The sequence below is a fragment of the Papio anubis genome, chromosome 6 (genome assembly GCF_008728515.1).
Source record: "Papio anubis isolate 15944 chromosome 6, Panubis1.0, whole genome shotgun sequence".
Classification (NCBI taxonomy): Eukaryota; Metazoa; Chordata; class Mammalia; order Primates; family Cercopithecidae; genus Papio; species Papio anubis.
This window is the reverse complement of record NC_044981.1, coordinates 145,803,326-145,831,036: the sequence shown is the minus strand read 5'-3', so window position 1 is coordinate 145,831,036 and position 27,711 is coordinate 145,803,326. Positions and strand designations below refer to the sequence as shown.

Genomic DNA, 27,711 nt, shown 5'->3' with positions numbered 1-27,711 from the left:
CATGTTGTTTACAAGAAAGACACTTTAAATGTAAAGACTCAGATCAATTCCCAAAATGCTGGATAGGAGGCGAGGACTAACTTGCAGCTCTCATTCAATGGACAGAGCAGCATGTGGAGACTCACATCATGAACTTCTGCTCCAAGAACTACCACAGGAACACACCAAGACAGCTGAGAGAATCCACAGACCCTTTGAAGGAAGAGGCTTGCTGCTGCAGGCTTTGTGAGACAGCCAAAACACTGAGTGCCCAAAGTGTGATATGGGGAGTGTCCGCCCCCAAACACACATCCTCTGTGGGAAACCTGAAGGTCCAGATCATGGGAAAAGGATTTGACCTCACCTGGAGCTGAGGCAAATTTAGAGCCAAGCAAAATATAGGGGTAGAGGAAGCAGCAGGAAGAGCCCTATGGGCACTCACAGTCCCCAGGGAAGCCATTCCTGACTTTGTCTTGCTGAGATCCTTGGGGAGGGCTGCCAGTGGAACTCGAGAAAGACCACAGAGAGAAGGAAAGTTCCAGCTGAACTTTGTAAAAATTTCAACCACATACAAAGTTTCCTGGACAGAACCTAGAAAAGAGGACAAACAGGGAGTGCAGATACGAACACAGAAACCATGACAGGTGGAAGGTATGAAACCTGAAAGCCCTGCTTGCTTTTTCAGCAGGGAGGCTTGTAACTTGCAGCAAGTTCTTAGCCCTACTCACTGGCTGCATAGGGGACACAGTGGGAGTGAGACTGGCCTTTCAGGATGTGTAGGAGTTGGGCGAAGCCTGTCACTGCTGGCTTTTCCTCACTTCCCTGGTGGCCTGTATAAGGCAGTAAAGGCAGCCATAATACCCCTGGGAACATAACTCCATCAATCTGAGAACTACACCCCCATCCCCCACAGCAGCCACAGCAAGCCCCACCCAAGGAGAGTCTGAGCTCAGTCATGCCTAACCCTGCCCCAACTGATGGTCTTTCTCTACCCATCCTGGTAGCTGAAGACAAAAGACATACTCTCTTGGGGGCTCTATGGCCCCACCCACTGCCTGAGAAACCTGAATACTTATCCAGGTGACTCTAGGGCAAGCTTGTATCTTCCCTATACTACTGCAACTAATGCTCTTTTGAAAGTGCTAGCTCCTGGCTGGAGGCCAACCAACACAAAACCAGTGCACTAAACAAAAGTACCACAAAGGACCCTCCCAGAGTCCACTTCAGTCCTCCGCTATCTCCACCAGAACAGGTGCTAGTATCCATGGCTGAGAGACCTGAAGATGAATCACATCATAAGAGCCTTTGCAGACACTTCCCAGTACCAGCCTGGAGCTGGGTAGCTCCACTGGGAGGCTAGACCCGGAACAGAAATAATAATCATCGCAGTTCAGCTCTTACGAAGCCCCATCCCTAGGGGAAGAGGGAGAGCACCACATCAAGGGAGCACCCCATGGGACAAAAGAATCTAAACAACAGCCTTTGAGCCCCAGATCTTCCTCTGACATAGTCCACCCAAATCCAGAAAAACAATTCCAGTAATATTACAAAACAAAGTTCTTTAACATCCCCAGAAGATCACACTAGCTCACCAGCAATGGATCCAAACCAAGAAATCTCTGAATTGCCAGAAAAAGAATTCAGAAAGTCAATTAATATGTTAATCAAGGAGGCACTAGAAAAAGGTAAATACCAACTTAAAGAAATTTAAAAAATGATACAGGATATGGATAGAAAAAATATCCAGAGAAATAGACAGCATAAATAAAAAACAATCACAACTTCTGGAAATGAAGGACATGCTTAGAGAAATGCAAAATACACTAGAAAGTCTCAGCAATAGAATCAAACAAGTAGAAAAAAGAACTTCAGAGCTTGAAGACAAGGCTTTTGAATTAACTCAGTCCAACAAGAACAAAAAAAGGAATAGTAACAAAAAAAAAAGAACAAAGCCTCTAAGAAGTTTGGGATCCTGTTAAATCACCAAACCTAAGAATAATTGGTGTTTCCAAGGAAGAAGAGAAATCTAAAAGTTTGGAAAACATATTTGAGAGAATAATTGAGGAAAACTTACCTGGTCTTGCTAGAGATCTAGACATTCAAATATAAGAAGCCCAAAGAACACCTGGGAAATTCATCACAAAAAGATCATTGCCTAGGCACATAGTCATCAGGTTATCTAAAGTCAAGATGGAGGAAAGGATCTTTAGAGCTGCGAGGCAAAAATATCAGGTAACCTATAAATGAAAACCTATCATATTAACAGCAGATTTCTCAGCAGAAACCCTACAAGCTAGAAAGGACTGGGGTCCTATCTTCAGCCTCCTTAAACAGAACAGTTACTGGCCAAGAATTTTGTATTCAGGAAAACTAAGCTTCACAAATGAAGGAAAGTCACAGTCTTTTTCAGACAAACAAAGGCTGAGAGAATTTGCCACTAACAAGCTAGCACTGCAAGAACTGCTAAAAGGAACTTTAAATCTTGAAACAAATACTTGAAATACACCAAAATAGAACTTCCTTAAAGCATAAATCTCAAAGAACCTGTAAAACAATAACACAATGAAAAAAAAAAACAAAAAAACCCAAGGCATTCAGGCAGTAACTAGCATAATGAATAGAATAGTACCGCACTTCTCAATACTAACATCGAATGTAAATGGCCTAAATGCACCTCTTTGAAGATACAGAATTGCAAAACGGGTAAGAATTCACCAACCAAATTTCTTCTGTCTTCAAGAGACTCACCTAACACGTAAGGAACTCACAGAAACTCAATGTAAAGGAGTGGAAAAAGATATTCCATGCAAATGGAAACCAAAAGTGAGCAGAAGTAGCTATTCTTATATCAGACAAAACAGACTTTAAAGCAGCAACAGTTTAAAAAGACAAAGAGGGACATTATATAATGATAAAAGGACTAGTCCAACAGGAAAATATAACAGTCCTAAATATATATGCACCTAACACTGGATCTCCCAAATTTATAAAACAATGACTCCTAGACCTAAGAAATGAGATAGGCCACAACACAATAGTAGGGGCTTCAATACTCCACTGACAGCACTAGACAGGTTGTGATGACAGAAAGTCAACAAAAAAAAAAATTGGACTTCAATTATACTCTAGAACAAATGGACTTAACAGATATTTACAGAACATTCTAGTCAACAACTGCAGAATATACATTCTATTCATCAACACATGGAAAACTCTTCAAGACAGGCCATGTGATAGCCAAATAAACAAGTCTCAACAAATTGAAGAAAATCGAAATTAATATATAAGTACACTCTCAGATCACAGTGGAAAAAAAATTGGAAATCAACTCCAAAAGCAACCCTCAAAACCATGCAAATACATGGAAATTAAATAACTTGCTCCTGAATGATCATTGGGTCAACAATGCAATCAAGAGGGAGATGTAATAATTATTTGAACTGAACAGTAACAGTGATATAACCTATCAAAACATCTGGGATACTGCAAAAAGCGGGGCTGAGAGGAAAGCTCATAGCATTGAATGCCTACATCAAAAAGTCTGAAAGCACACACACAGACAATCTAAGGTCACACCTCAGGAACTAGAAAAATAAGAACAAACCAAACTGAAACCCAACAGAAGAAAAGAAATAACAAAGATCAGAACAGAACTAAATGAAACCAATAGAAAAAGGCAATACAAAAGGTAAATGAAACAAAAAGCTGGTTCTTTAAAAGATAAACAAAACTGACAGACCATTAGGAAGATTAACAAAGAAAAAAAGAGAGAAGATCCAAACAAGCTCAATTAGAAACAAAATGTAAGACATTATAACCAATACTACAGAAACACAAAAGATCATTCAAGGCTACTATGAACACCTCTATATGCACACACTAGAAAACCTAGAGGAGATGGATAAATTCCTGAAAATATACAACCCCCCCCTAGATTAAACTAGGGACACATAGAAACTCTGAACAGACCAATAACAAGAAGCAAGACTGAAATGTTAATTTAAAAATTGCCAACAAAAAAAAGTCTAGGACTAGACAGATAATAAACAGCTGAATTTTATCAGAGCTTCAAAGAATTGGTACTAATTCTATTGACACTATTCCAAAAGATAAAGAGGGAATCCTCCCTAAATCATTCCATGAAACCAATATCACCCTAATTCCAAACGAGGAAACACATAACACAAAAAGAAAACTTCAGACAAACATCCCTGATGAATATAGATGCAAACATCGTTAACCAAATGCTAGTTAAATGAATCCAACAGCATATCAAAAAATAATCCATATAATCAAGTGGGTTTCATACCAAGGATGTAGGTATGGTTTAACATACACAAGTAAATAAGTGTGACACACCACACAAATAAATTAAAAACAAAAATCACATGATCATCTCAATAGATGCAGAAAAAGCACTTGACAAAATTCAGCATCCTTCTTTGATTAAAACTTCAGCAACACTGGCATAGAAGGGACATATCTTAATGTAACAAAAGCCATCTATGACAAACCCACAGCCAACATTATACTGAATAGGGAAAAGTTGAAAGCATTCCCTCTGAGAAATGGAACAAGACAAGGATGCCCAGTCTCACCAGTTCTGTTCAACATAGTACTGGAAGTCCTAGCTAGAGTAATCAGACAAGAGAAAGAAATAAAGGGCATCCAAATCAGTAAAGAGGAAGTCATACTATCACTATGTGCTGATGACATGATCATATATGTAGAAAACCCTAAATACTTCTCCATAAAGCTCCTAATACTGATTAATGAATTCAGCAAAATTTCCGAATACAAAATTAATGTACACAAATCAGTAGCACTGCTATGCACCAACAGTGATCAAGCTGAGGATCAAATCAATAATTCAACCCCTTTTACGAAAGCTGCAAAAATATACTCACAAATGTACCTAAGAAGATGAAAGACTTCTGCAAGGAAAACTATACAACACTGCTGAAAGAAATCATAGATGACCACACCAACATGGCACATGTATACATATGTAACAAACCTGCACATTGTGCACATGTATCCTAGAACTTAAAGTATAATTAAAAAAAAAAAAGAAAGAAGGAAAGATAAAAAATCATAGATGACATAAACAAATGGAAACATATCCCATGCTCATGAATGGGTAGACTCAATATTGTGAAAAATGACCATACTGCCAAAAGCAATCTACAAATTCAATGTAATTCACATCGAAATACCAGCATCATTCTTCACAGAACAAGAGAGAACAATCGTAAAATGCATGTGGAACCAAAAAAGAGCCCACATAGCCAAAGCAAGACTAAGCAAAAAGAACAAATCTGGAGGCATCACATTACCTGACTTCAAACTGTACTGTAAGGATATAGTCACCAAAACAGTATGACACTGGTATAAAAATAGGCACACATATCAATGTAACAGAATAGAGAACCTGGAAATAAAGCCAATTACTTACAGCCAACTGATCTTCGACAAAGCCAACAAAAACATAAAGTAGGGAAAGGATACCCTATTCAACAAATGGTGCTGGGATAATTGGAAAACCACATGTACAAGAATGAAACTGGATCCTCATCTCTCACTTTATACAAAAATCAACTCAAGATGGATCAAAGACTTAAATCTAAGACCTGAAACCTTAACAATTCTAGAAGATAACATTGAAGAAACCCTTCTAGACATTGGCTTAGGAAAAGACTTTATGACAAAAAACCCAGCATCAAATGCAACAGAAACAAAGATAAATAGATGGGACTTAATTGAACTAAAAAGTTTCTGCACAGCAAAATAATAAGCAGAGTAAACAGACAACCCACATAGTGGGAGAAAATATTCACAAACTATGTATCTGACAAAGGACTAATATCCAGAATCTACAAGGAATGCAAACAAATCAACAAGAAAAAAAAAACAAACCATCTCAAAAAATAGATGTTGGCATGGATGTGGTGAAAAGGGAACACTCTTACACTGCTGGTGGGAATGTAAACTAGTACAACCACTATGGAAAACAGTGTGAAAATTCCTTCAAGAACTAAAAGTAGATCTACCATTTGATCCAGCAATCCCACCATTGGGTATCCATTCAGCGAAAAGAAGTCATTATATGAAAAAGATACATGCACATGCATGTTTATAGCAGCACAATTCATGATTGCAAAAATATGGAACCAGCACAAACACCTATTAGTGAGTGAATAAAGAAAATGTGGTGTGTGTATATATATATATACACACATATATACACACACATATATACACATATATATACACACATATATACACATATATATGTGTGTGTATATATATACATATATATACACACATATATACACATATATATGTGTGTGTATATATATACATATATATATATTCATATATATACATGAATACTACCCAGTCATGAAAAGGAACAAAATAATGGCATTCATAGCAACCCAGATGGAATTGGAGACCATTATTCTAAGTGAAGTAACTCAGGAATGGAAAACCAAACATCGTACATTCCCACTCATAAGTGGGAGCTAAGCTATGAGGATGCAAAGGCATAAGAATGATACAATGGACTTTGGGGATTTGGAGTAAAGGGTGGGAGGAGGGTGAGGGATAAAAGACTACACACTGGGTACAGTGTACACCGCTCAGGTGATGGGTTTACCAAAATTTCAGAATTCACCACTAAAGAACTTATCCATGTAACCAAACACCACCTGTTCCCCAAAAACCTATTGAATTAAAAAATAAAATGTTTTAAAAAAGAGAAAATACCTATGGGGTAATATGCTTGTTACCTGGGTAACAATCTGTACCCCAAACCCCCAGGACAAACTATTTATCTATAGAACTTACCTGCACATGTACCCCTTAAACGAAAATAAAAATTTTAAAACCAACAATAAAACAATACAATAAATATAAATATTCAAAGCAGTTAAAAAGTAAATACATGGAAATAGTTTGCAAACACTAAGCAAAAGAAAGCTGATGTGGCCATAGTAATATCAGACAAAGGAATCTTTAAGATGAAGAATATTAGCATAGATGAATAGGAGTGTTTTATAATGATAAAAAGGCAATATAATCAAGTATATAGATAATCAACCTACTAAATATAAAGCACCCAAATACATTAACCAAAAAGAACTATAGGCAAATCTATAATCACAGTTGGAGACATACCAAAATCTGTTGACTACAACTAATATAGACCTTGAAAGAAACTCATAGTTTTAAATGCCAGTGAGTGGAATGATACAAAAACAATGACCTTTCTTTTCAATCTAAAAACCTAGAAAAATAACACAAAATTATGGCTAAAATAAATAGAAAAGGGAAAATAATAAAAATAAGATTAGAAATTAATGAAATCAAAAATTGACAAAACAGAAAAAAGTCAATAATACCAGAAACAGATTATTTGAAAAGATAAATAAATCTGACAAACTTTTAGCAGGAGTGATCAACAAAAAAAATGTACCAATAGCGGAAGTATAAAAGGATATCACTACAGACACTGTAGACATTAAAATTATAATAAGAGGATATTATTAAATTTGACAACCCATGGAAAATGACAAATTCTTGAAAGCATGAATTACCAAAACTGGCTCAAGAAGAAATACAAATAAATAGCCTTATATCTTTAAAAGATACTGAATTTGTAATCAAATAATTTTCCACAAGGAAAACTCCAGGTCCAGATGAATTTGCTTGTGGATTTTATCAAAACTAAAGAAGAATTAATAGCAATTCTATACAAATGCTTTCAGAAAATTGACAGAATGCTTCCTAAGTCATTTTTGAGACGACTAATTAGATACCTAGGCATTAAGCTAATAAAAGATATTTTAGACATCTACACTAAAAACTATAAAACACTGCTGAGAGATATTAAAGAAAACCTAAACAAATGGAGAGATACATCATTTTCATTGATTGGAAGATTCAAAATTTTAAGATATTCATTCTCCCTAAACTGAAAAGAGATTCAAATTTCCAGCAGGATTTATTCTAGAAATTAGTGAGATGATTTTAAAATCTATTTGGAAAGGCAGAAGATCAAGTATAGCCAAAATAAAAATATTGGAAAAGAAAAGCAAAGTAGAAGGACTGAATTTGCCTATCTTCAAGTTTTTCTCTGAATTTACAGTAATCAAGACAATGTAGCACTGGCAAAAAGAATAGATAAATATATCAAAGGAACAGAATAGAGAGTCCAGAAATAGATCCACACATACACACTCTTGTTGCCCAGGCTGGAGTGCAATGGCGCAATCTCTGCTCACTGCAACCTCTGCCTCCCAGGTTCAAGTGATTCTTATGCTGGGATGAGCATGAGAATCATCTCAGACTCCTTCTGAGTAGCTGGGATTACAGGCACCCATCACCACACTCGGCTACTTTTTGTATTTTTAGTAGAGATGGGGTTTCACCACGTTGGTCAGGCTGGTCTCAAACTCCTGACGTTAGGCTATCCACCGGCCTCGGCCTCCCAAAGTGCTGGGATTACAGGCGTGAGCCACTGTGCCCCGGCCCAAATTATTTTCAATAAAGGTCCCAAAGCAACTAAATAAAGAGAAAATCTCTTCAGCAAATGGTACTACAATAACTGGATATCCCTATAGAAAGGAAAAAAAGAAAACTTTAACTCATATCTCACACCATACCCCAAAATAAATTTAAGATGAATTACAGATCTAATCATGAAAGCTAAAACGATAAAGCTTCTAGAAAAAATACAGTATAAAATCTTCACAACTTTGGGATAGGCTAAGATTTCTTGTAGAAAACACAGAAAGCACAGAATATAGAAAATTCATAAATTGGACTTAATTAAAATGAAATTCTGCTCATCAAAGCACACCACCAAGAAAATAAGCAGATAAACTAAACACTGAGAGAAAATATTCACAACACATATTTTGACAAAGTGCTTATATGAAGAACAACTCAATAATGAAAAGATAACTCATTTAAAAATGAGAAGAATACTAGAACAGGCACGTCATAAAAGAAGATATATAAATGGCCGATACCAAATGCAAAAGTGACCAAAATTGACAGTCACCAGGGAAGTGCTGGTTAAAAGCACAACATGTACTGCTCCCCACACCAAAGAACAGTGAATATAAAAAAGATTGCCAAAGCCAACTGTTGAAAGGATATGGAAGAACGACAATTTTCATACATTTTTATGGGAATGTAAAATGGCACAAACATTTTGAAAAACTGGCAATTACTTAAGAATATAAACATCTATCTACCTTATCACCAGCAATTCTACTCCTAGGTATGTATCCAAGTATACATCCACAAAAAGGCTTGTATACAAATATTCAGTTTTATTCATAATAACCAAAATTGGGAAGCAATTAAAATGTCCATGAAGACAGGCATAGAATGGATACACAGACAGTGGTATCTTCACACAATGGAATATTACTCAGCAATAAAAAGGAAAAACTAATACACATAACGACATGTATCGCAAAAGATTTTATGCCAAGTAAAAGAAGCCAGACACAAAAAGTACGTATTTCTGGAGGGGTGCAGATTGATTGGGAAGAGGCACAGGAATTTTTGTGATGATAGATATGTTCTATGTCTCAAAATGCATTTGTCTAAACTGATGTAATGGAATACTTAAGATCTGAATATTTCATGTTATGTATATTTTAACTGATTTTTTAAAATAAAAGTGTAAAATTTATTTTTAAAATATCTCACAATGCTAATGTGGAAGATGTAGAGATGCCAACAAGAGCAGGACAGGGGGATAAGTTTGAGGACACAGATCAAGGAGGTAATTCATGTGGTCCCTTTCACTCTCTAGTTTTCATTTAAGACATCACAGGAAGAGTTCTGCCTTCATTCCATAATTCATACTCTATTTTGTGAAGAAGCAGAAAAGCTTATCCATACACTTCCTGGGCTCTTAAGCAGCATTCTCCTGAGTGCCTATACTCACAGCACTTACCATATTCTACTGTAACTAGTTATTTACAAACCCCTTTACCCTAAAAGCCCAATGCCTGCAACACAGTGGATAATCAGAAAATGTTTATTGAAAGAATAAATGAATTTTTATGCATTATCATTTATGACTGACAAGTATGCTTCTCAATCAATTGCCTTTGAGGGACTCTACTTACCTCTGCCCCCGAAGAACAGCTGTGTACAGGTGAATACATTGACTGTCTTGAACCAACCAATACAGGAGCCCATCACTGAGGTCTAAAGTTAGAGCAATCACCTAAATAGAAAGTAAGGTAAGAAAATAAGCCAAATACATGTTTGAAGCATATTTTGTGACCAGGTCACACTTATGCTATAGATTTCTCTTTAACATCCTCTTTGGAATAAAAAATTCAATAATGTTTACTTTTTTCTGAATATAAGAGTTATACGATCACACTTATTACTATGCTATTTGGATATAAACACTGGTGTCCTAAAATTTTACAAAAAGGCAACGAGTATATTATTCACTTTTATATACCTAGCTCCAGTAATTATCAAAGTACGATTCTCAGACCTGCAGCAACGGCATCACCTGGAAACTTGGAACAAACACAAATTATCAATCACACTCCAGAGCTACTGAATCTGAAGCGTTGAGCCTGCGCCAAGCTTGTCTAAAGATAGTGATAACTCTGGCCTCTTTAGCAACATGGGCCAGTGAATTTTGCTGTTGTTTAAACCTGTTGTTATCAAACATAGCTGCACATTAGAATGATCTGTGGAGTTTTCAAGAAATCTCAATTCCCAGGCTGCACTCTATTAAATTATGATCTCTGGGGATGGAACCTAGGCTCCAGTATGCTTTAAAACTTCACAGGTGATTCCAATATGGCAACAATGGTTTAAACCATTTTGAATTGTATTTTCTGTTAATTGCAACCCAAAACATTCTTATACACTTTAAGAAGATCATACACAAAGGATGTTTGTGAGTTAAAATTGAATAGTAATGTGTATATAAAGCCCTATTTCCAGATGACATATGAGAACCACTTCTTACTATTCTTTGCTTTCTTGTTGCAATGTATATCTTAAGTTTACATCCAGTCGACGAGGTGAGGCCTGAAGAAAGGCTGCTTTTCCTATGGCATAGAATCCAAAGATCCTGTTTTTGCTATCTTTGGCTTTCCGAAGATAGTTACTATCCAAAGATCTATCCAAAGATCCTGTTTTTGCTTTCTTTGGCTTTACAAATATTTTCCAAATAGGCTAAGATTGCCAGTAGCCTGATCTCAGAGCAGTGGAATCTCCCTGTAACATACCTAGAGGTTGTGAGGTATCCCCAGTAGAATTAAAGTTGATGACTATATCTTTAGCAAGATACAGCAGCATTTAGACAAAAATCATGAGCCAGTGAAAGATGTGAAAAGACTACAATAATAAGGTATCCAAGAGGTAAAAATTCTTCCTGAAAAGTTACCCTTCTACAAAGAAACAGTTACAAGGTATATGATGGCAAAAACCCTTCGGTTGTCATATAAATCACAGCCTTCTATCTTCAGGAAAATTCAACCAACTTATTCTCCAGAAGGTAAAAATGTATTCTGGCAATTCCCAGCCTTTTAGGAGTTGAATCAAGTCCTTGCTCCGTGCTGAGAGAAATTTACTGATTTTTTTTTTTTTTTTTCAGTTAAAGAGAAATCAGGTTAACCTTGTTTGGTTATTTACAACGAGATGCACTAGAGTTTCTACATTACAAATTAAGTCTATTTTATCTATTTTAAGAAGGAGATTCTACAATTTTTTGCTGGAATACAACAAACTATTCAAACTCTAAGTAAAATTCAGGTGCTGGGTCATCATCCCATTCCTCCGGGCAGTCAGCAGCTTCATATTTAAACAGTCAGAGGGTAATCCATACCTTGTATATAAACCTCTCTGATCTAAACTGAAATCTTTATGTTAAATTTTAATTCTATGGTAAAAATGTACCATATGCTGTAAGTTGAGCTCATCAGATGTGGCAAAAGGTATCTTTTTACCTTAGAAGAATCTCTTACTTTGTTCATTCTTTTTTTATCACACAAATAATTGGGCCTTTCTATAAATAATTGCCTGACTGTATTTCATTATATCTGCTGATTGCAAAATATATTATTACTGCATAATAAATCTGTACATGACATAAATGAGCTAGAGAGAGATGAAGAGCTTTGCTGGATGCAAAATGTGTTGCCTTCAGAGCATCCACTGGCACTAATGGAGTCAGACAGATTAGACATCAAACCATGGAACCGGAACACAGATTTGCAAAAGCAACAACAGCACTTCACAACCTGGGAGAGGATTTGGAGAGGAGTGTTTTTTTTAATTTCCATTCTTTTGCTCTCTCTATATATATATATATTTAATTTCAATAGCTTTTGGGGTACAGGTAGTTTTTGGTTACATGGAAGAATTGTACAGTTGTAAAGACTGAGATTTTAGTGCACCAGTCACCTGAGTAGTGTAAAAATGTACCCAATATGTAGGGTATTTTTATCCCCCACCCAACTTCCACCCTCCCTCCTTCTGAGTCTCCAAAGTCTATTATATTACTCTGTATGATTTTGCATACCTGTAGCTTAGCTCCCACTTATAAGTGAGAACATACAGTATTTGGTTTGCCATTCCTGAGTTACTTTACTTAGAATAATGGTCTCCAGCTCCATTCAAGTTGCTGCAAAAGACATTATTTCCTTCTTTTTTTTATGGCTGAGTATATTCCATGGTGTATTTATACCACATTTTCTTTATCCACTAATCAGTTGATGGGCACTTAGGTTGGTTCCCTGTCTTTACAATTGCAAATCGTGCTGCCATAAACATACGTGTGCAGGTGTCTTTTTGATATAGTGACTTCTTTTCCTTTGGGGAGATACCCTGTAGTGGGATTGCTGGATCGAATGATAGAAATATTATTAGTTCTTTAAGAAATCTCTGCACTGTTTTCCACAGATGTTGTATTAATTTACATTCCCATCTGCAGTGTATAAGCATTTGGAGGGGGGATTTAAAGAGGGGTAAGAAGGATGAATTTCCCCCAAACATGCTGAGATGACTCACTCATTTATGGGAAAGTCCCCAAGGTCACACCAGAGCTTTTTCCTGGCTAGTGAGAGTACTCAAACAACCATATCAGAATACTGGGAAGATTACTGACAAAGTCCCTGAGCTGGAGAAGAAGTTACTCTTGAGATAATATTATCAATATGTTTTTACAAAAATGAAAATGCTTTTCCCTAACAATTATATTTTTTGAAAAAAAAAAAACGCTTTCTTTGTATTCAGACTCAAGTGACTCCAAAATAGAATTAAGGGACCTTTTTGTTATTTGACAAGAATGATTAATCTTTGGATATGGTACATAAATTTCCATCTCTTTTAAATGCTTGTGTTATAATCCATGTAATGCAAATCAGGTCTCTTTAAATATCCTAGGAATTATGGCCCATATATGTTATTGGAATTGGAGATCAAGTGACTCAACTATTAGTTCATATATATACACATATATTTTTAAATGATCTGGTATTCTGTATTATGTATATTTTATCTCTGCAGAAAAAAATGACTTAAAATAAGAAATCTTAAGGGATGTATTAGGTAGAAATAGTGTGAATAATTTATTTATTCTTAACGCATTCCTGCAATTTTCAAGTTTTCTATAGTTGAAATATGTCACCATTATGATCAGAAAAAATTAAAATTTAGAAACTTAGATGGATACCTGGTGGGTAGCTAAACAGATTCAACAAAAATGGGTATTGCTGTAGAAGCTGAGGAAGTAAAAGTAACATTTGCTTTAGAAACATTCCTGTATCTGGCATATTTTGCAGGCTGAGTAATAATAATAAGAGCTTAACTACTGAGTATTTACTTTGTACCTGGACCTATTCCCACTCCTTCTCATGAATAATCTCATATAATCTTTATTTTAAAAAATCTAGGAGGTAGAATAATAGTTAATAGTCCCATTTTTCAGATAAGGAAAGAAACATGGAGAAGTCAAATAATTTGCCTAGTTTTTAGAAACAGTTTTTAGAACAGTCAGTACCCAAAACTGATTGAAAATAGTAAAAAGCCTAATCACCACCTGATTCAAAGATTCTAAAATATTCAACAGAAGTCCTTAAGACTATAAAAACAGTTATAAATTAAAATACTTTTAAGTTGGGTTCACTCAAAATAAAGCAACTAAAAAACATCTCCATAGTACATTTGAACTTATATAATCACTTATGACCATCAAATAAGGTTTTCAATTATGACCATCAAATAAGGCTTTTTTTTTCAAATAACAGAAATCTTGGTTAAATCAAGATCTTCCCAAAACAGTATTTCCTTTAGAAGTCTGCTTTAAGTACTCACAACAAGCGAGAGACAGTATTATCATAAATATAGAGCTATTTAGTATTACTAAATGATCAGATCTTTTATTTTGTCACCTTTTTCCCAGAAAACCAAGGCTGTGCCTGTAGTATAAGGGAACTTTCCCCATTTAGTCTGGTGCTTTCCACTGAATAGAGTGTGGTCCAGTAGAGATATCCACCAACTGAATCCACCGCCATGTCATTCACCAATAGCTTCACGTGAGTAACAATATCTGTGTGTCCTGTCAACACAGACTGCCTTTGTATCTAAAAAACATAATTGTATGGCCAGTTAATGGCTTTCAAATGACATTATTATTTCTGAATAGTTTATTGCAATCATTAATAAATTGCTTGATTAATCCATTCATTCATTCAACCACGAATAGTGATTGGCACTATGTGCTGGGTAGTATGATAAGCCTTGGAAACATAGCAACAGGCAAACAGACATGGCATCTGCTCTCACAGGGCTTATCTGTTTTCATGCCTCCAAAGAGAAGGGAAATAAATTTATTTCACATAAAAATAACTACTTTTCCTAATAATACATCCAGACAATGTGAACACTACTGGATAGGAATATATTTGATTATATGTAAAAAAAGATGTATGTGTCCTTATAAATGATGACATCTCTACTTGCTCCTCTCTATCAGTATATTTCCCTAATATTTCATGATTGAGTATCAATAATGTGCCAGGCGCTGTACTTTTTTATCTTTAAAATATAAACTCTTCTAATCCTCACATTAAGCTTATGAAGGATTTCTATTCCCTATTTTTTCACAGGTAAAGTGGGTTAAAGTTAAACAATTTGTCCTGAAGTTAAACACCTTTGTAAGAGATAGAGAAAATACTTAAAACTGGTTTTTATGTCCACTCTTCCATTTCCTTTTTCAAAAGCATTTTTAAACTAACCCATTTGAGGGAGTGTTTTCTGACTAACCCCACTCAATTCCATTCTGCTTGCACATCTTTGGCACTTATGAATTCAGATTGTACCATATTACTTTGTCTCTAAATACATTGCTTCACATGCTTCTTTATTTCATATATGTATTTTATCTCATCAGAAGAGCAGGGACAACTGATGGTGGCTGCACAACACTGGACACACAAAAAAATCTCTGAATTCTACACAATAAAAGAACGAATTTCGCGTTATGTGAATTATATCACAACAAAGCTGTTTTTTTAAAGAGCAGGGACATGTCGGCTATTTATTTTATATTCCCTACTTTGCCTTCTTTCAAGAATTTCAACGCATTGGTAGTAGATAAATGATCGCTGGACAAATAAATGAATGGACAGCAAGCACTTTCCTGATGAAAAATGATTTCAATAACATATTTCTTCATCTGTCAGGCCAATGTTCTTGTCATTAACCATCATCTTTCTCTTCAAAATATATCACTCCACAGGTGTGCTGGATGTCTTTATTTTGCCTCGAGGTCTAATCTCCAACCTTCTCCACCCTACTCTGTGCCCCCATAGGCCAACATCTATGGACTTTATCTGCTAGGCTAATGGGTTGTTGTCTGGCTTCTGGTGAGGTTCAGCCAATGGAAGCACTGGCAGATCAGAAGGCAGGAGGAAGGAGGGGTTGGAGTTCTTATTCCTTTAGCTGGCTCCTTGCCAGACCATACATCTTGATAGTGGCCAGCTTGTGTGCCTAAAGTCACAGTCCATATCAGCTACTCTCCCACAGCTACAGCCCTCACCAGGTTCTTCTACTTCTTCCCCTTGCCTCTTCACACCTAGACTTATATCTTCCCACACTTGTAAACCATGAGGATGCTTCACGATCTTTTGTTTATTTTCTCTAGCCCTGTGTACACCTTTGAAAATTGTCTCTTTATTTAGTTTCCTTGAATCATGCCTTTGGAGCATGCCATGTTCCTGCCAAGACACCAATGCTCAGGTGAGCATTTCCATGTATTTACTTTAAACTATTATTGGGGAAAAAATAGCTAATTCAACAAATAGCGATAACAAATTTAATTTATAAAAAAACACATTTTAAAAGTGAGATGGGGCTGGGTGCGGTGGCTCTTGCCTGTAATCCCAGCACTTTGGAAGGCTGAGGCAGGCAGATCTCTTGAGGTCAGGAGCTCGAGACCAGCCTGGCCAACATGGTGAAACCCCATCTCCACTGAAAATACAAGAACTAGCCAGGCATGGTGGCATGTGCCTGTAATCCCAGTTACTTGGGAGGCGGAGGCCAACATCACGCCACTGCACTCCAGCCTGAGAAGCAGGGTGAAACTGAGTCTCAAAAAAACAAACAAAAAAAATTTTAAGTGAGTTTGTTTAAAGATAAACATTAAATAAATAATAGCATAGGTGGTACACAAGTATTTAAAACAAAACAAAACAAAACAAAACATGAAATTGGTGTGCAAGTCACAGAAGTGGATAAGTATTGTTCCAGAGCACCCAGAATGCCATGCTTTAACTTACCACATACGTCTTTCCAGCCCAGTAGAGAAAGTGACCCAGCCACTCAAAAGCTAAAGCCCCTGCTCCTGCAATGCCGGGTAGGTGATAATTCTCTGAGATATCCATCCCATTCAGCAGCCACACAAAAACGTCACCTTTCGTGTCACTGTAGTAGAGGCTGTTGTTATACCAATCCATGTCTCAAAATAAAGTGAATGATTAGCAGTTATTTTTCAAACATACCAACAAAAACATAATGAGTCAACAAATCACATCTGCACCTCAACATAATTTTAAAGAACACACTGACACATATTCACTAGAACTTGATCTGTCAAGAATATTTCAACAATGTTTCCCAAAATCTTAACCTCTGGAACTAGAGAGAACAGTGGATACACATCAAGCATCTCTTCTTTGCCAAACATTGTCCCAGGCACTTTACAGATCTCACTTAGTTCCTAAAACAAAGATATGAAGAAGGAAGTATTCCCATTTTTGAGATGGTTAACCTGAGAGATGGTTAACCTGAGACAAGGTGAGATCATGTGTTCTGCCTGAGGGCTCACAGGTACATTAAGAGGAAGCCCAGACTCAGCCAATGCCAGAGTGGCATTCTCTCCATTGGTGCTACATTACCTACATCTGGCTCCTATGTTGGTTGGAAATGCTGTTGTACTTTTAATGGCCACATAAATCAATAAACAATTAGATAACTATAGAAGATGTCATCTTCAGGCAAGATCACTGTTAAAACACCCCAGAACGAAGACTTTTCTTCCTTCTAATGCCTTCCAGGCAAATTACCCATTCATTACTTAATAATCCTCTTTCTCAACCAATTATTCCTTACACCTTATTTAGAATTCTATGCAGCAGTTTCTGCTCCTGTCTTATAGCAAACACATAGTAAATTACTTAAGTATAACTGCCTTAGTGGAACAAGATAGGCTGTTAATGTGAGATGACATTGGTAGATTAATACATGAGCATTATATCAAAGCCATCCTGGTGGGCATAAAACTAGAAACAACCTCACATTTTGTGACTTAATAAATAGCATTCCTGTGTAAGAACTGACATTTTCTTAACAGAATCACTGGAAGTAGAGTCGAGTCAATATTTTTTCCTTTCACTATTGACCTAATACCAAAATACCCTATTCTTTTGATTCATTGAATGACATGGGAAGCCTTTTGAGGAGAAATCTTTCATTCAAGTGAACAGGGGACTTGGTGTTTACCTGACACATTTCCTATATCAGAGGATAAGAACTCTCCTGGGCCAAAGCTATTTAATGGTTTACTCCAAAGCCCATCTTCTTTCACAGCCATGATAAATGGTGGTTCACTAGCTGTTTAGTAAAAAAGAAATTAAAAGAATCAGGGAAAGCAAACTCTTTAAAGATATCTTATATACTTATATCTATGTCTTATATCTTATGATTTTCTTTATAAAGTAAAAGAATGTCAACACTTTGAAAAGTTCTATAAAAGGATATGAGTGATTGTTATCTGTGTAACAAGAACGATCCCATTAAACATACTTTCTGATTTTCACATAATTTTTTGAAATGTGAAGAAAAACGCACGGTGAGATTGCCCCTATGACAGTGTCTTGATCATTGTAGAATTATTTTTGAGGGGGCTTTGACTACTGTTTGTCATGGTCCCATTCAGAGCATCCAGAAGAGATTGTGATAACAATAGTAATGTGAATGGTATAGTCATTCTTCCATGTCTTTTCAGCCAAGAGGATGGAATTCAGCACAATTCACAGCCCCTCAACTTCTCTCAGCTAGACCCTCAGAGTTCAGGAATGCCACTGCTTAATATACCATGAGAAAGAAGAAAACTGTAAAGAATCAATTATAGTGTTTCCTTAAAAATATCTTGGAAAGTTTAAAATGGCAGGTTAGAAACACTAATTAAATATCACACGGCGCCTTATTTGCTTTCCTAATCTCAGAAAATAAATACAAACTCAATATGTGTTTACTCAAACACATACTCAAGAGGTCAGTACACCCTCATTCTCATTTCTTTACATCCAAGGCAAGGAAATTTAAAGGACACTCAGCTAGTCCTCTTTTTGTGAGAGCCACTCCCTAAATCCAGAACATTTTCTCACCTGGCACCAGGGTAGTACCCACTGAAGGCTCTGTCCAGGGGCCTGGCCTCTTTGGAGAACTTGCTCTCACAGAAACCTTGTATTTCGTAGCACTCTGCAGCTCAGGTACATTCAGCCTGGTTCCACTTATGTTCGGGAAAATACGAGTGACTTCAGGAGGGTCTTGGGTGGATACTTTCACCTCATAGGTCCAGTTCTGCCAAGCAGAAGGGCCTAATTCAAAGAGTTCAATAATATCACTGGTCAGGATGACATCTGCAAGGGCAAACCAAGAATTCTCAATAAATTCACCTACAGCCTCATCTCAAATGGGAGAGCAATTGGGCAATAATATCCACTACCTCGATAACCACCAGGGATAATTTGTTGATGAGGCTAGGACAGTGTTCATTCCTCATGCCACTCATTCAGCTGCATTGAAGGAGACAGCATTTCTGACAAATGGGACTGTACTTCAGTCAAAGCTACATGCTTGGTGCATACAATTGCCGGAGGGGTTCTCTACAACAATAACAGATATAATCAGGCTCTTGATAAAAAATGCTTAATGATGAATCTCTGATGTAATTACCACTGTTTGTATAGTACCTTCCTCCAAGAAGCCCAATCAATAAAAAAAAAAATAATTACCTATTCATTTTCAGCCATCTTTGAGACACGCAGCAAACAGACATAATTAACTTTGTTCTAAAGCAAAAAACAGCCGATGTTTTCTAGATACTTACTATTGCCTAGGGGACCAGGGGTTGGCAAACTCCACTCACAGGCCAAATCTGGCCCACTGTTTCTGTAAATAAAGTTGTAATGGAACACAGCCACAGTTACTCATTTACATATTATCTATGGCTGTCTTCACACTACAATGGCAGAGTTGAGTAGCTATGACAGGGACCATCTGACCCACAAAGGAAATAAAAATATTTACTATCTGGTCCTTCCTTTACAGAAAAAGTTTGCTGACCTCTGTGCTAGATACTGTTCTAAGTGCCCTACTTATGTATTTTAATTTTATCTGTACGACAGTTCCATTAAAAGATATAATAAATATTCCCCTTTTCCAGATGTGGAAATTGAGGCACAGAGTGGTTTAGTAACTTGCCCAGGGTCATTCTGTTAACAAATGGCAAGACAAGTATTTGAATCCATGCAGGCTGACTCCAGAGCCCACCTGCTTATCCACCCACATACTACCTCTCTCCAGAGATGGAGATTCGAGTTCCGAGAGTTTTAGGGAATTGCTGAAATTCATGCAAGCTTTCGACGGCACAAAAAATCTCAACCCAAGTACTCTATCTCCCTGGCTATTTGTTCAATGCCTGGATCTTAGCAGACACTCAATAAATGTTCAAATTATTCTATTGGGATATACATGAGAAGTATAGAGATTCTCCTACTGTAAAACTAATAAACATGGGACAAATGTATAAATTTTTTTTTTTAGCTAAGTAGCTGCTTCTGGTTGATGACTGGATAGCCACATGGGGTTCTCAAAATTGAATCACAACACCAAGCAGTTCAAACCTTCCTCTTATTCCAGCAAGGCCAGTAACCACCCTGGGGACAGAACACTCACTGGCTCCTATGGCAAGGGCAGGAGGCTTCCATTGAACAAAAGCCTGGTGAGAGCCAAACAGCACCGAAAGCTCCTGCGGGCGGCCTGGCAGAGGGTGCAGCTGGGAGGACGCGCCAAAGATGACCAAGTTACCAAACCCAAATTCTTCTATGTGACTCAGGTCACATCCCACGATGAACTCATTAAAAGACAAAGCATCCTGTTGGAAAATGACCTTGCCATCTGTGACAAGAAAGTCATTGTTTTCACAAGCAAAACTTTTCACATCAGCAAAGGGGATGCGAGGTAGGATGAGATGGGAAGCAGAGCCATCCAGAAATGTTGACATGAAGACTTGGGCGGTGTCATTGAAGTAAATGATTCGCTTGGATTGTGGCTTGATTGCAAAGTCCTTTAACGTGCAACTCTCCACAATACGCACAGTTTCTGCACATCGGCCAGATGGCACAGGAAGGTCTGCTCTATAAATGCCATCTCTTAGGAGGTAAAAGACATACCTGACATAGGAACAAAAGAAACCTCATGAGATTCAGTCCAAAGGTGGATGAGTAACCTCCTCGGCTAATTGCTTTATTCTGTTGCACAATCAGTATGTATCTCTGATGTTGCTAAGAACAGGGTTTTCCAAGGTGCAAAAAGGTAATTTCCTAAGATATACTCTATTCGTTTAAGTTACAGGTTGGAACATTAGAAAATTTCAGCCTCGCTTGTAATGCTTAGTCTCTTAATTATTATAAGTGACTTTTTAAAGAAATCAAAAAATTCAAAAACAGGAAGGGTCTTTTATTTTTTTGAGGCAAGGTCTTACTCTGTCACCCAGGCCGGAGTTCAGTGACCCAATCACAGCTCACTGCAGCCTCAACCTTCGGGGTTCAAGTGATCCTCCCATACCTCAGTCCCCCTTGTAGCTACGGCCACAGGTGTGCCACCATGCTCCGCTAATTTTTGTATTTTTTGCAGAGACAGGGTATGACTGTGTTGCCCAGGCTAGTCCTGAACTCCTGGGCTCCAGTGATCTGCACACCTTGGTTTCCCAAAGTGCTAGGATTACAGGTATGAGCCACCAAGCCTGGCCAGGAAGGGTTTTCCAAAATTTTAAAGGAAAACATACTATATAGAAATCACATGGCTAAATACGGTAATTACCATCAAACATTTTCCTCCAAAAAACATACATCCTTAAGTCTAATTTTGTCAGTAAATTTTCTCATGCATTCTGAGTGATAAATGGAAGAAAGTAAAACATTTAAACAATTTTTAATTGTACAGTTATCATTTTGCTATAACTGTCTAGCATGGCTACTTTGCATTTGCAGTGGACTAATTTTTTTTAATCTACAATTGATTCAGGCAATACAGCTACCATTTTATAAACCACAAAGAAATACCCTACACATGACTGAAGCAGGACAATCCAGCAATCAGGAGAAAGAAGCCAATGGAAGAATTAGAGAAGCACATCCAATTTATTTGTTTTTTGTACTTTAAGTTCTAGGGTACCTGTGTACAATATGCAGGTTTGTTACATATGTATGTATGTGCCCTGATGATGTGCTGCACCCATTAACTCATCATTTACATTAGGTATATCTCCTAATGCTATCCCTCCCCCTCCTGATCCCACAACAGGCCCCAGTGTGTGATGTTCCCCACTCCGTGTCCAAGTTTTCTCATTGTTCATTTCCCACCTATAAGTGAGAACATGTGGTGTTTGGTTTTTTGTCCTTGCAACAGTTTGCTGAGAATGATGGTTTCCAGCTTCATCCATGTCCCTACAAAGGAAATGAACTCATCCTTTTTTATGGCTGCATAGTATTCCATGGTGTATATGTGCCACATTTTCTTAATCCAGTCTATCATTGATGGACACTTGGGTTGGTTCCAAGTCTTTGCTATTGTGAATAGTGCCACAATAAACATACGTGTGCATGTGTCTTTATAGCAGCATGATTTATAATCCTTTGGGTATATACCCAGTAGTGGGATGGCTGGATCAAATGGTGTTTCTAGTTGTAGATCCTTGAGGAATCGCCACACTGTTTTCCACAATTGGTTGAACTAGTTTACAGTCCCACCAACAGTGTAAAAGTGTTCCTATTTCTTCACATCCTCTCCAACACCTGTTGTTTCATGACTATTTAATGATTGCCATTCTAACTGGTGTGAGATGATATCTCATTGTGGTTTTGATTTGCATTTCTCTGATGGGCAGTGATGACGAGCATTTTTTCATATGTCTGTTGGCCGCATAAATGTCTTCTTTTGAGAAGTGTCTGTTATATCCTTTGCCTACTTTTTGATGGGGTTGTTTTTTTCATGTAAATTTGTTTGAGTTCGTTGTAGATTCCGGATATTAGCCCTTTGTCAGACGGGTAAATTGCAAAAATTTTCTCCCATTCTGTAGGTTGTCTGTTCACTCTGATGGTAGTTTCTTTTGCTGTGCAGAAGCTCTTAAGTTAAATTAGATCCCATTTGTCAATTTTGGCTTTTGTTGCCATTGCTTTTGGTGTTTTAGACCTGAAGTCCTTGCCCATGCCTGTGGCCTGAATGGTATTGCCTAGGTTTTCTTCTAGGGTTTTTATGGTTTTAGGTCTAATATTTAAGTCTTTAATCCATCTTAAATTAATTTTTGTATAAGGTGTAAGGAAGGGATCCAGTTTCAGCTTTCTACATATGGCTAGCCAGTTTTCCCAGAACCATTTATTAAATAAGGAATCCTTTCCCCATTTCTTGTTTTTGTCAGGTTTGTCAAAGATCAGATGGTTGTAGACGTGTGGTATTATTTCTGAGGGCTCTGTTCTGTTCCATTGGTCTATATCTCTGTTTTGGTACCAGTACCATGCTGTTTTGGTTACTGTAGTCTTGTAGTATAGTTTGAAGTCAGGGAGCGTGATGCCTCCAGCTTTGTTCTTTTGGCTTAGGATTGTCTTGGCAATGCGGGCTCTTTTTTGGTTCCATATGAACTTTAAAGTAGTTTTTTCCAAATCTGTGAAGAAAGTCATTGGTAGCTTGATGGGGATGGTATTGAATCTATAAATTACCTTGGGCAGTATGGCCATTTTCACAATATTGATTCTTCCTATCCATGAGCATGGAATGTTCTTGCATTTGTTTTTGTCCTCTTTCATTTTGCTGAGCAGTGGTTTGTAATTCTCCTTGAAGAGGTCCTTCACATCACTTGTAAGTTGGATTCCTAGGTATTTTATTCTCTTTGAAGCAATTGTGAATGGGAGTTCACTCATGATTTAGCTCTCTGTTTGTCTGTTATTGGTGTATAAGAATGCTTGTGATTTCTGCACATTGATTTTGTATCCTGAGATTTTGCTAAAGTTGCTTATCAGCTTAAGGAGATTTTGGGTTGAGACGATGGGGTTTTCTAAATATACAATCATGTCATCTGCAAACAGGGATAATTTGACTTCTTCTTTTCCTAACTGAATACACTTTATTTCTTTCTCCTGCCCGATTGCCCTGGCCAGAACTTCCAACACTATGTTGAATGGGAGTGGTGAGAGAGGGCATCCCTGTCTTGTGCCAGTTTTCAAAGGGAATGCTTCCAGTTTTTGCCCATTCAGTATGATATTAGCTGTGGGTTTGTCATAAATAGCTCTTATTATTTTGAAGTACATCCCATCAACACCTAATTCATTGAGAGTTTTTAGCATGAAAGGCTATTGAATTTTGTCAAAGGCCTTTTCTGCATCTATTGAGATAATCGTGTGGTTTTTGTCTTTGGTTCTGTTTATATGCTGGATTACATTTATTGATTTGGGTATGTTGAACAAGGCTTGCATCCCAGGGATGAAGCCCACTTGATCATGGTGGATAAGCTTTTTGATGTGCTGCTGGATTCAGTTTGCCAGTATTTTATTGAGGGCTTTTGCATCGATGTTCATCAGGGATATTGATCTAAAATTCTCTTTTTTTGTTGTGTCTCTGCCAGACTTTGGTATCAGGATGATGCTGGCCTCATAAAATGAGTTAGGGAGGATTCCCTCTTTTTCTACAGATTGGAATAGTTTCAGAAGGAATGGTACCAACTCCTCCTTGTACCTCTGGTGGAATTCGGCTGTGAATCCGTCTGGTCCTGGACTTTTTTTGGTTGGTAGGCTATTATTGCCTCAATTTCAGAGTCTGTTATTGGTGTATTCAGGGATTCAACTTCTTCCTGGTTTAGTCTTGGGAGGATGTATGTGTCCAGGAATTTATCCATTTCTTCTAGATTCTCTAGTTTATTTGCGTAGATGTGTTTATAGTATTCTCTGATGGTAGTTTGTATTTCTGTGGGGTCGGTGGTGATATCCCCTTTATCATTTTTTATTGCGTCTATTTGAGTCTTCTCTTTTCTTCTTTATTAGTCTCGCTAGCAATCTATCAATTTTGTTGATCTTTTCAAAAAACCAACTCCTGGATTCATTGATTTTTTGAAGGGTTTTTTGTGTCTCTATCTCCTTCAGTTCTCCTCTGATCTTAGTTATTTCTTGCCTTCTGCTAGCTTCTGAATGTGTTTGCTCTTGCTTCTCTAATTCTTTTAATTGTGATGTTAGGGCGTCCATTTTAGATCTTTCCTGGTTTCTCTTGTGGGCATTTAGTGCTATAAATTTCCCTCTACACACTGCTTTAAATGTGTCCCAGAGATTCTGGTATGTTGTGTCTTTGTTCTCATTGGTTTTAAAGAACATCTTTATTTCTGCCTTCATTTCGTTATGTATCCAGTAGTCATTCAGGAGCAGGTTGTTCAGTTTCCATATAGTTGAGCGGTTTTGAGTGAGTTTCTTAATCCTGAGTTCTAGTTTGATTGCACTGTCGTCTGACGGACAGTTTGTTATAATTTTTGTTCTTTTACATTTGCTGAGGAGAAGCACATCCAATTTAAAATCAAACCTCACAGTAACGAAGCAGGTTATCTTAATAATGAAAAAGAAAATATACTGCCAAAATATTTCATTGACAATGAAATTTGTAAATAAACTTTTAACTAAAACATAAAACCATTAATGTGGATGTAGCTAATTTACAATTTGTGATTATGGAGAAAGGTGCTAACAGAAGTATACTTTGATAAATTCTTCTCATCCCAACCCCAAGAATGGGCAACATTCCAACCTCTCATCACAACTGTCAAATCATTTTCCTTGTCCTTATTTAGTTCTGCTCTAATTCGCCTTGATGACTATTCCAAATCTTCATCAATTTTCTCAAAACTCCTATGCTAGAATAATATCCTGAGATATAAGCTCCATTTTGAGATATGAAGCTATGTTATTTTCCCTGAGGATGGATTGTAGCAGGCAAAAAGCAAAAACAGCTTGGCTCTTAATTTTCTGCTTTTGTTTCCCGAATTCAAAATTGTTAATGGAATTTGGAGGAATTTCAAAGTAGGTAAAAGGAAAAACATATATGGTAAAGATTACAATTATTATATTGAAGCAGGAAGAGAAAGAAAAATAGAAAGAAAGTGAAGAGATCTGGTGCATAGGAAGAGGAGAACAGAGTGAGGAGGAGAAGCTGGGATGGAACAAGATGGGCAAGTGGTGGTAGGAAGTAGAGCAGAGGTTTTATAGTAAGTTTGAAGTCAATGAGAAGACAATTCAGCAGTGCAAAAAGAAAAATTTCTTTTTTTTTTTTTTTTGGAGACAGAGTCTTGCTCTGTCACCCAGGCTGGAGTGGTGCAGTGGCACCATCTCGAGTCACTGCAAGCTCCGCCTCCTGGGTTCAAGCCATTCTCCTGCCTCAGCCTCCTGAGTAGCTGGGACTACAGGCGACTGCCAACACGCCCGGCTAATTTTTTGTATTTTTAGTAGAGATGGCGTTTCACCGTGTTAGCCAGGATGGTCTCGATCTCCTAACCTCGTGATCCGCCCATCTCAGGCTCCCAAAGTACTGGGATTATAGGCGTGAGCCACCGCGCCCGGCGAAAATATGTCTAATACCAGGACAATACACTGTTTCACACATCTGATGTCCTTTAGGACTACTATACACAAACTGTTGCTGAAAGTTACATGCTGATTTTTATAGAAACTCTCCTATCATGGTACAGAGGGATGGTTAGAAGACAGGCTCTGGAGCTAGACGTCCTGGAGCAAGGCTTCTTGTTCCAGGGCCTGTCTGGTTCCACTGGTTCCACTGGTTCCATCGCAAAACAGCTGTATAATCTTGGACAATTACTGAATCAACCTGTGTTTCCTGTTCCTCACCTATAAAACTAGGATAATAAAAGTACTTATTTCATAGGTTGAATACAAATTAAATGAATTATTGGACATAATACACTTAGAAACACACATTCAGTATAAATACTAATTATCATTATCATTTCTAGTCACATTGCAAAATCTAAGCACAAATCCATTTTATCCTAATAGGAAAAAAAGAGCCACGGAAGACCTCACTGATCCCATTTGAATGATCAATTAGTGGGTAAAGTTCATTATCCTCAGAATGAGTCATTTTGTGTAAGTGTCAACAACAAAGTTACATTTCATAGGACCGTAGACCTTTACATATGAAAACAGTAAGATCCAGAGAATCCTTGTCCTACATCACAAAGCGTTTTGAAATATTCCATAATTCAGTAATTCATTCAAAACCAGAAGTTAAAATAAATCTTTAGTAAATTGTGAATGAATAGGAATAGAAAGTTTGATTTTAAAATCAATAATGAACAATCTTTTTTAAAAGGTTTTGTTTGTGAAAAACATGTTATGAGCTGTACTTTTTTTTTTCATTCAAAATGAAAGCAACTTTATTCCTACAGGAGAGAGAAAAGTTTAATCTTACAAACATGGGCTTTGCCTACTGGTTACTGATCTGTTATTATCTGGTCATATCTGAGAAATAATAACTCCAAAATAACTTTCTATGTGTTTATCCTTCATATTCACGTATATCTGGAGTTCACAAAAAGAAAATATTTCTTTTTTTTTTTTTTTTTCACAATCAACACCTCATTTTGTCTTCAAAATAACCCAACTGGGTAAGTTTTATTACCTTCCCTATATAGATTGATAAACCAATGCTCATAGACATGATATTACTTGCTTGAGGTACTACTGTAATTTAACAGCAAGACTGCGGTACAATGTGTCCGTATCATTTGTGGGTAGGAGGCAGAGTTATCAGTTAGCTCCTGTCTCCTAAGGTGGAAGCTAGCAGCTTTCTTATTAAAGAGCCTCTTGATAGATGTGAGAACCAGAACAGAGAAATGAACGA

The 27,711-nt window shown here is 37.1% G+C and overlaps 1 protein-coding gene across 5 annotated transcripts in view; it reads right to left on the bottom strand.

Annotated features, from left to right (window-relative positions):
• ROS1 (ROS proto-oncogene 1, receptor tyrosine kinase) overlaps positions 1–27,711 on the bottom strand; it is a 142,519-nt gene that overhangs the window by 83,054 nt on the left and 31,754 nt on the right. For 4 of the 5 annotated variants that reach the window (XM_009206215.4, XM_009206213.3, XM_017958384.2 and 1 more), the window contains 6 exons: positions 20,497–20,993; positions 18,924–19,136; positions 18,037–18,147; positions 16,815–16,993; positions 14,427–14,618; positions 10,131–10,231 (listed from right to left, as the gene is read on the bottom strand). In XM_009206215.4, coding sequence (XP_009204479.2) covers positions 10,131–10,231; positions 14,427–14,618; positions 16,815–16,993; positions 18,037–18,147; positions 18,924–19,136; positions 20,497–20,993 — 1,293 coding nt within the window. Of the gene's footprint in view, positions 1–10,130; positions 10,232–14,426; positions 14,619–16,814; positions 16,994–18,036; positions 18,148–18,923; positions 19,179–20,496; positions 20,994–27,711 lie in introns of all 5 variants that reach the window. The other variant, XM_017958385.3, reaches the window with a different exon arrangement.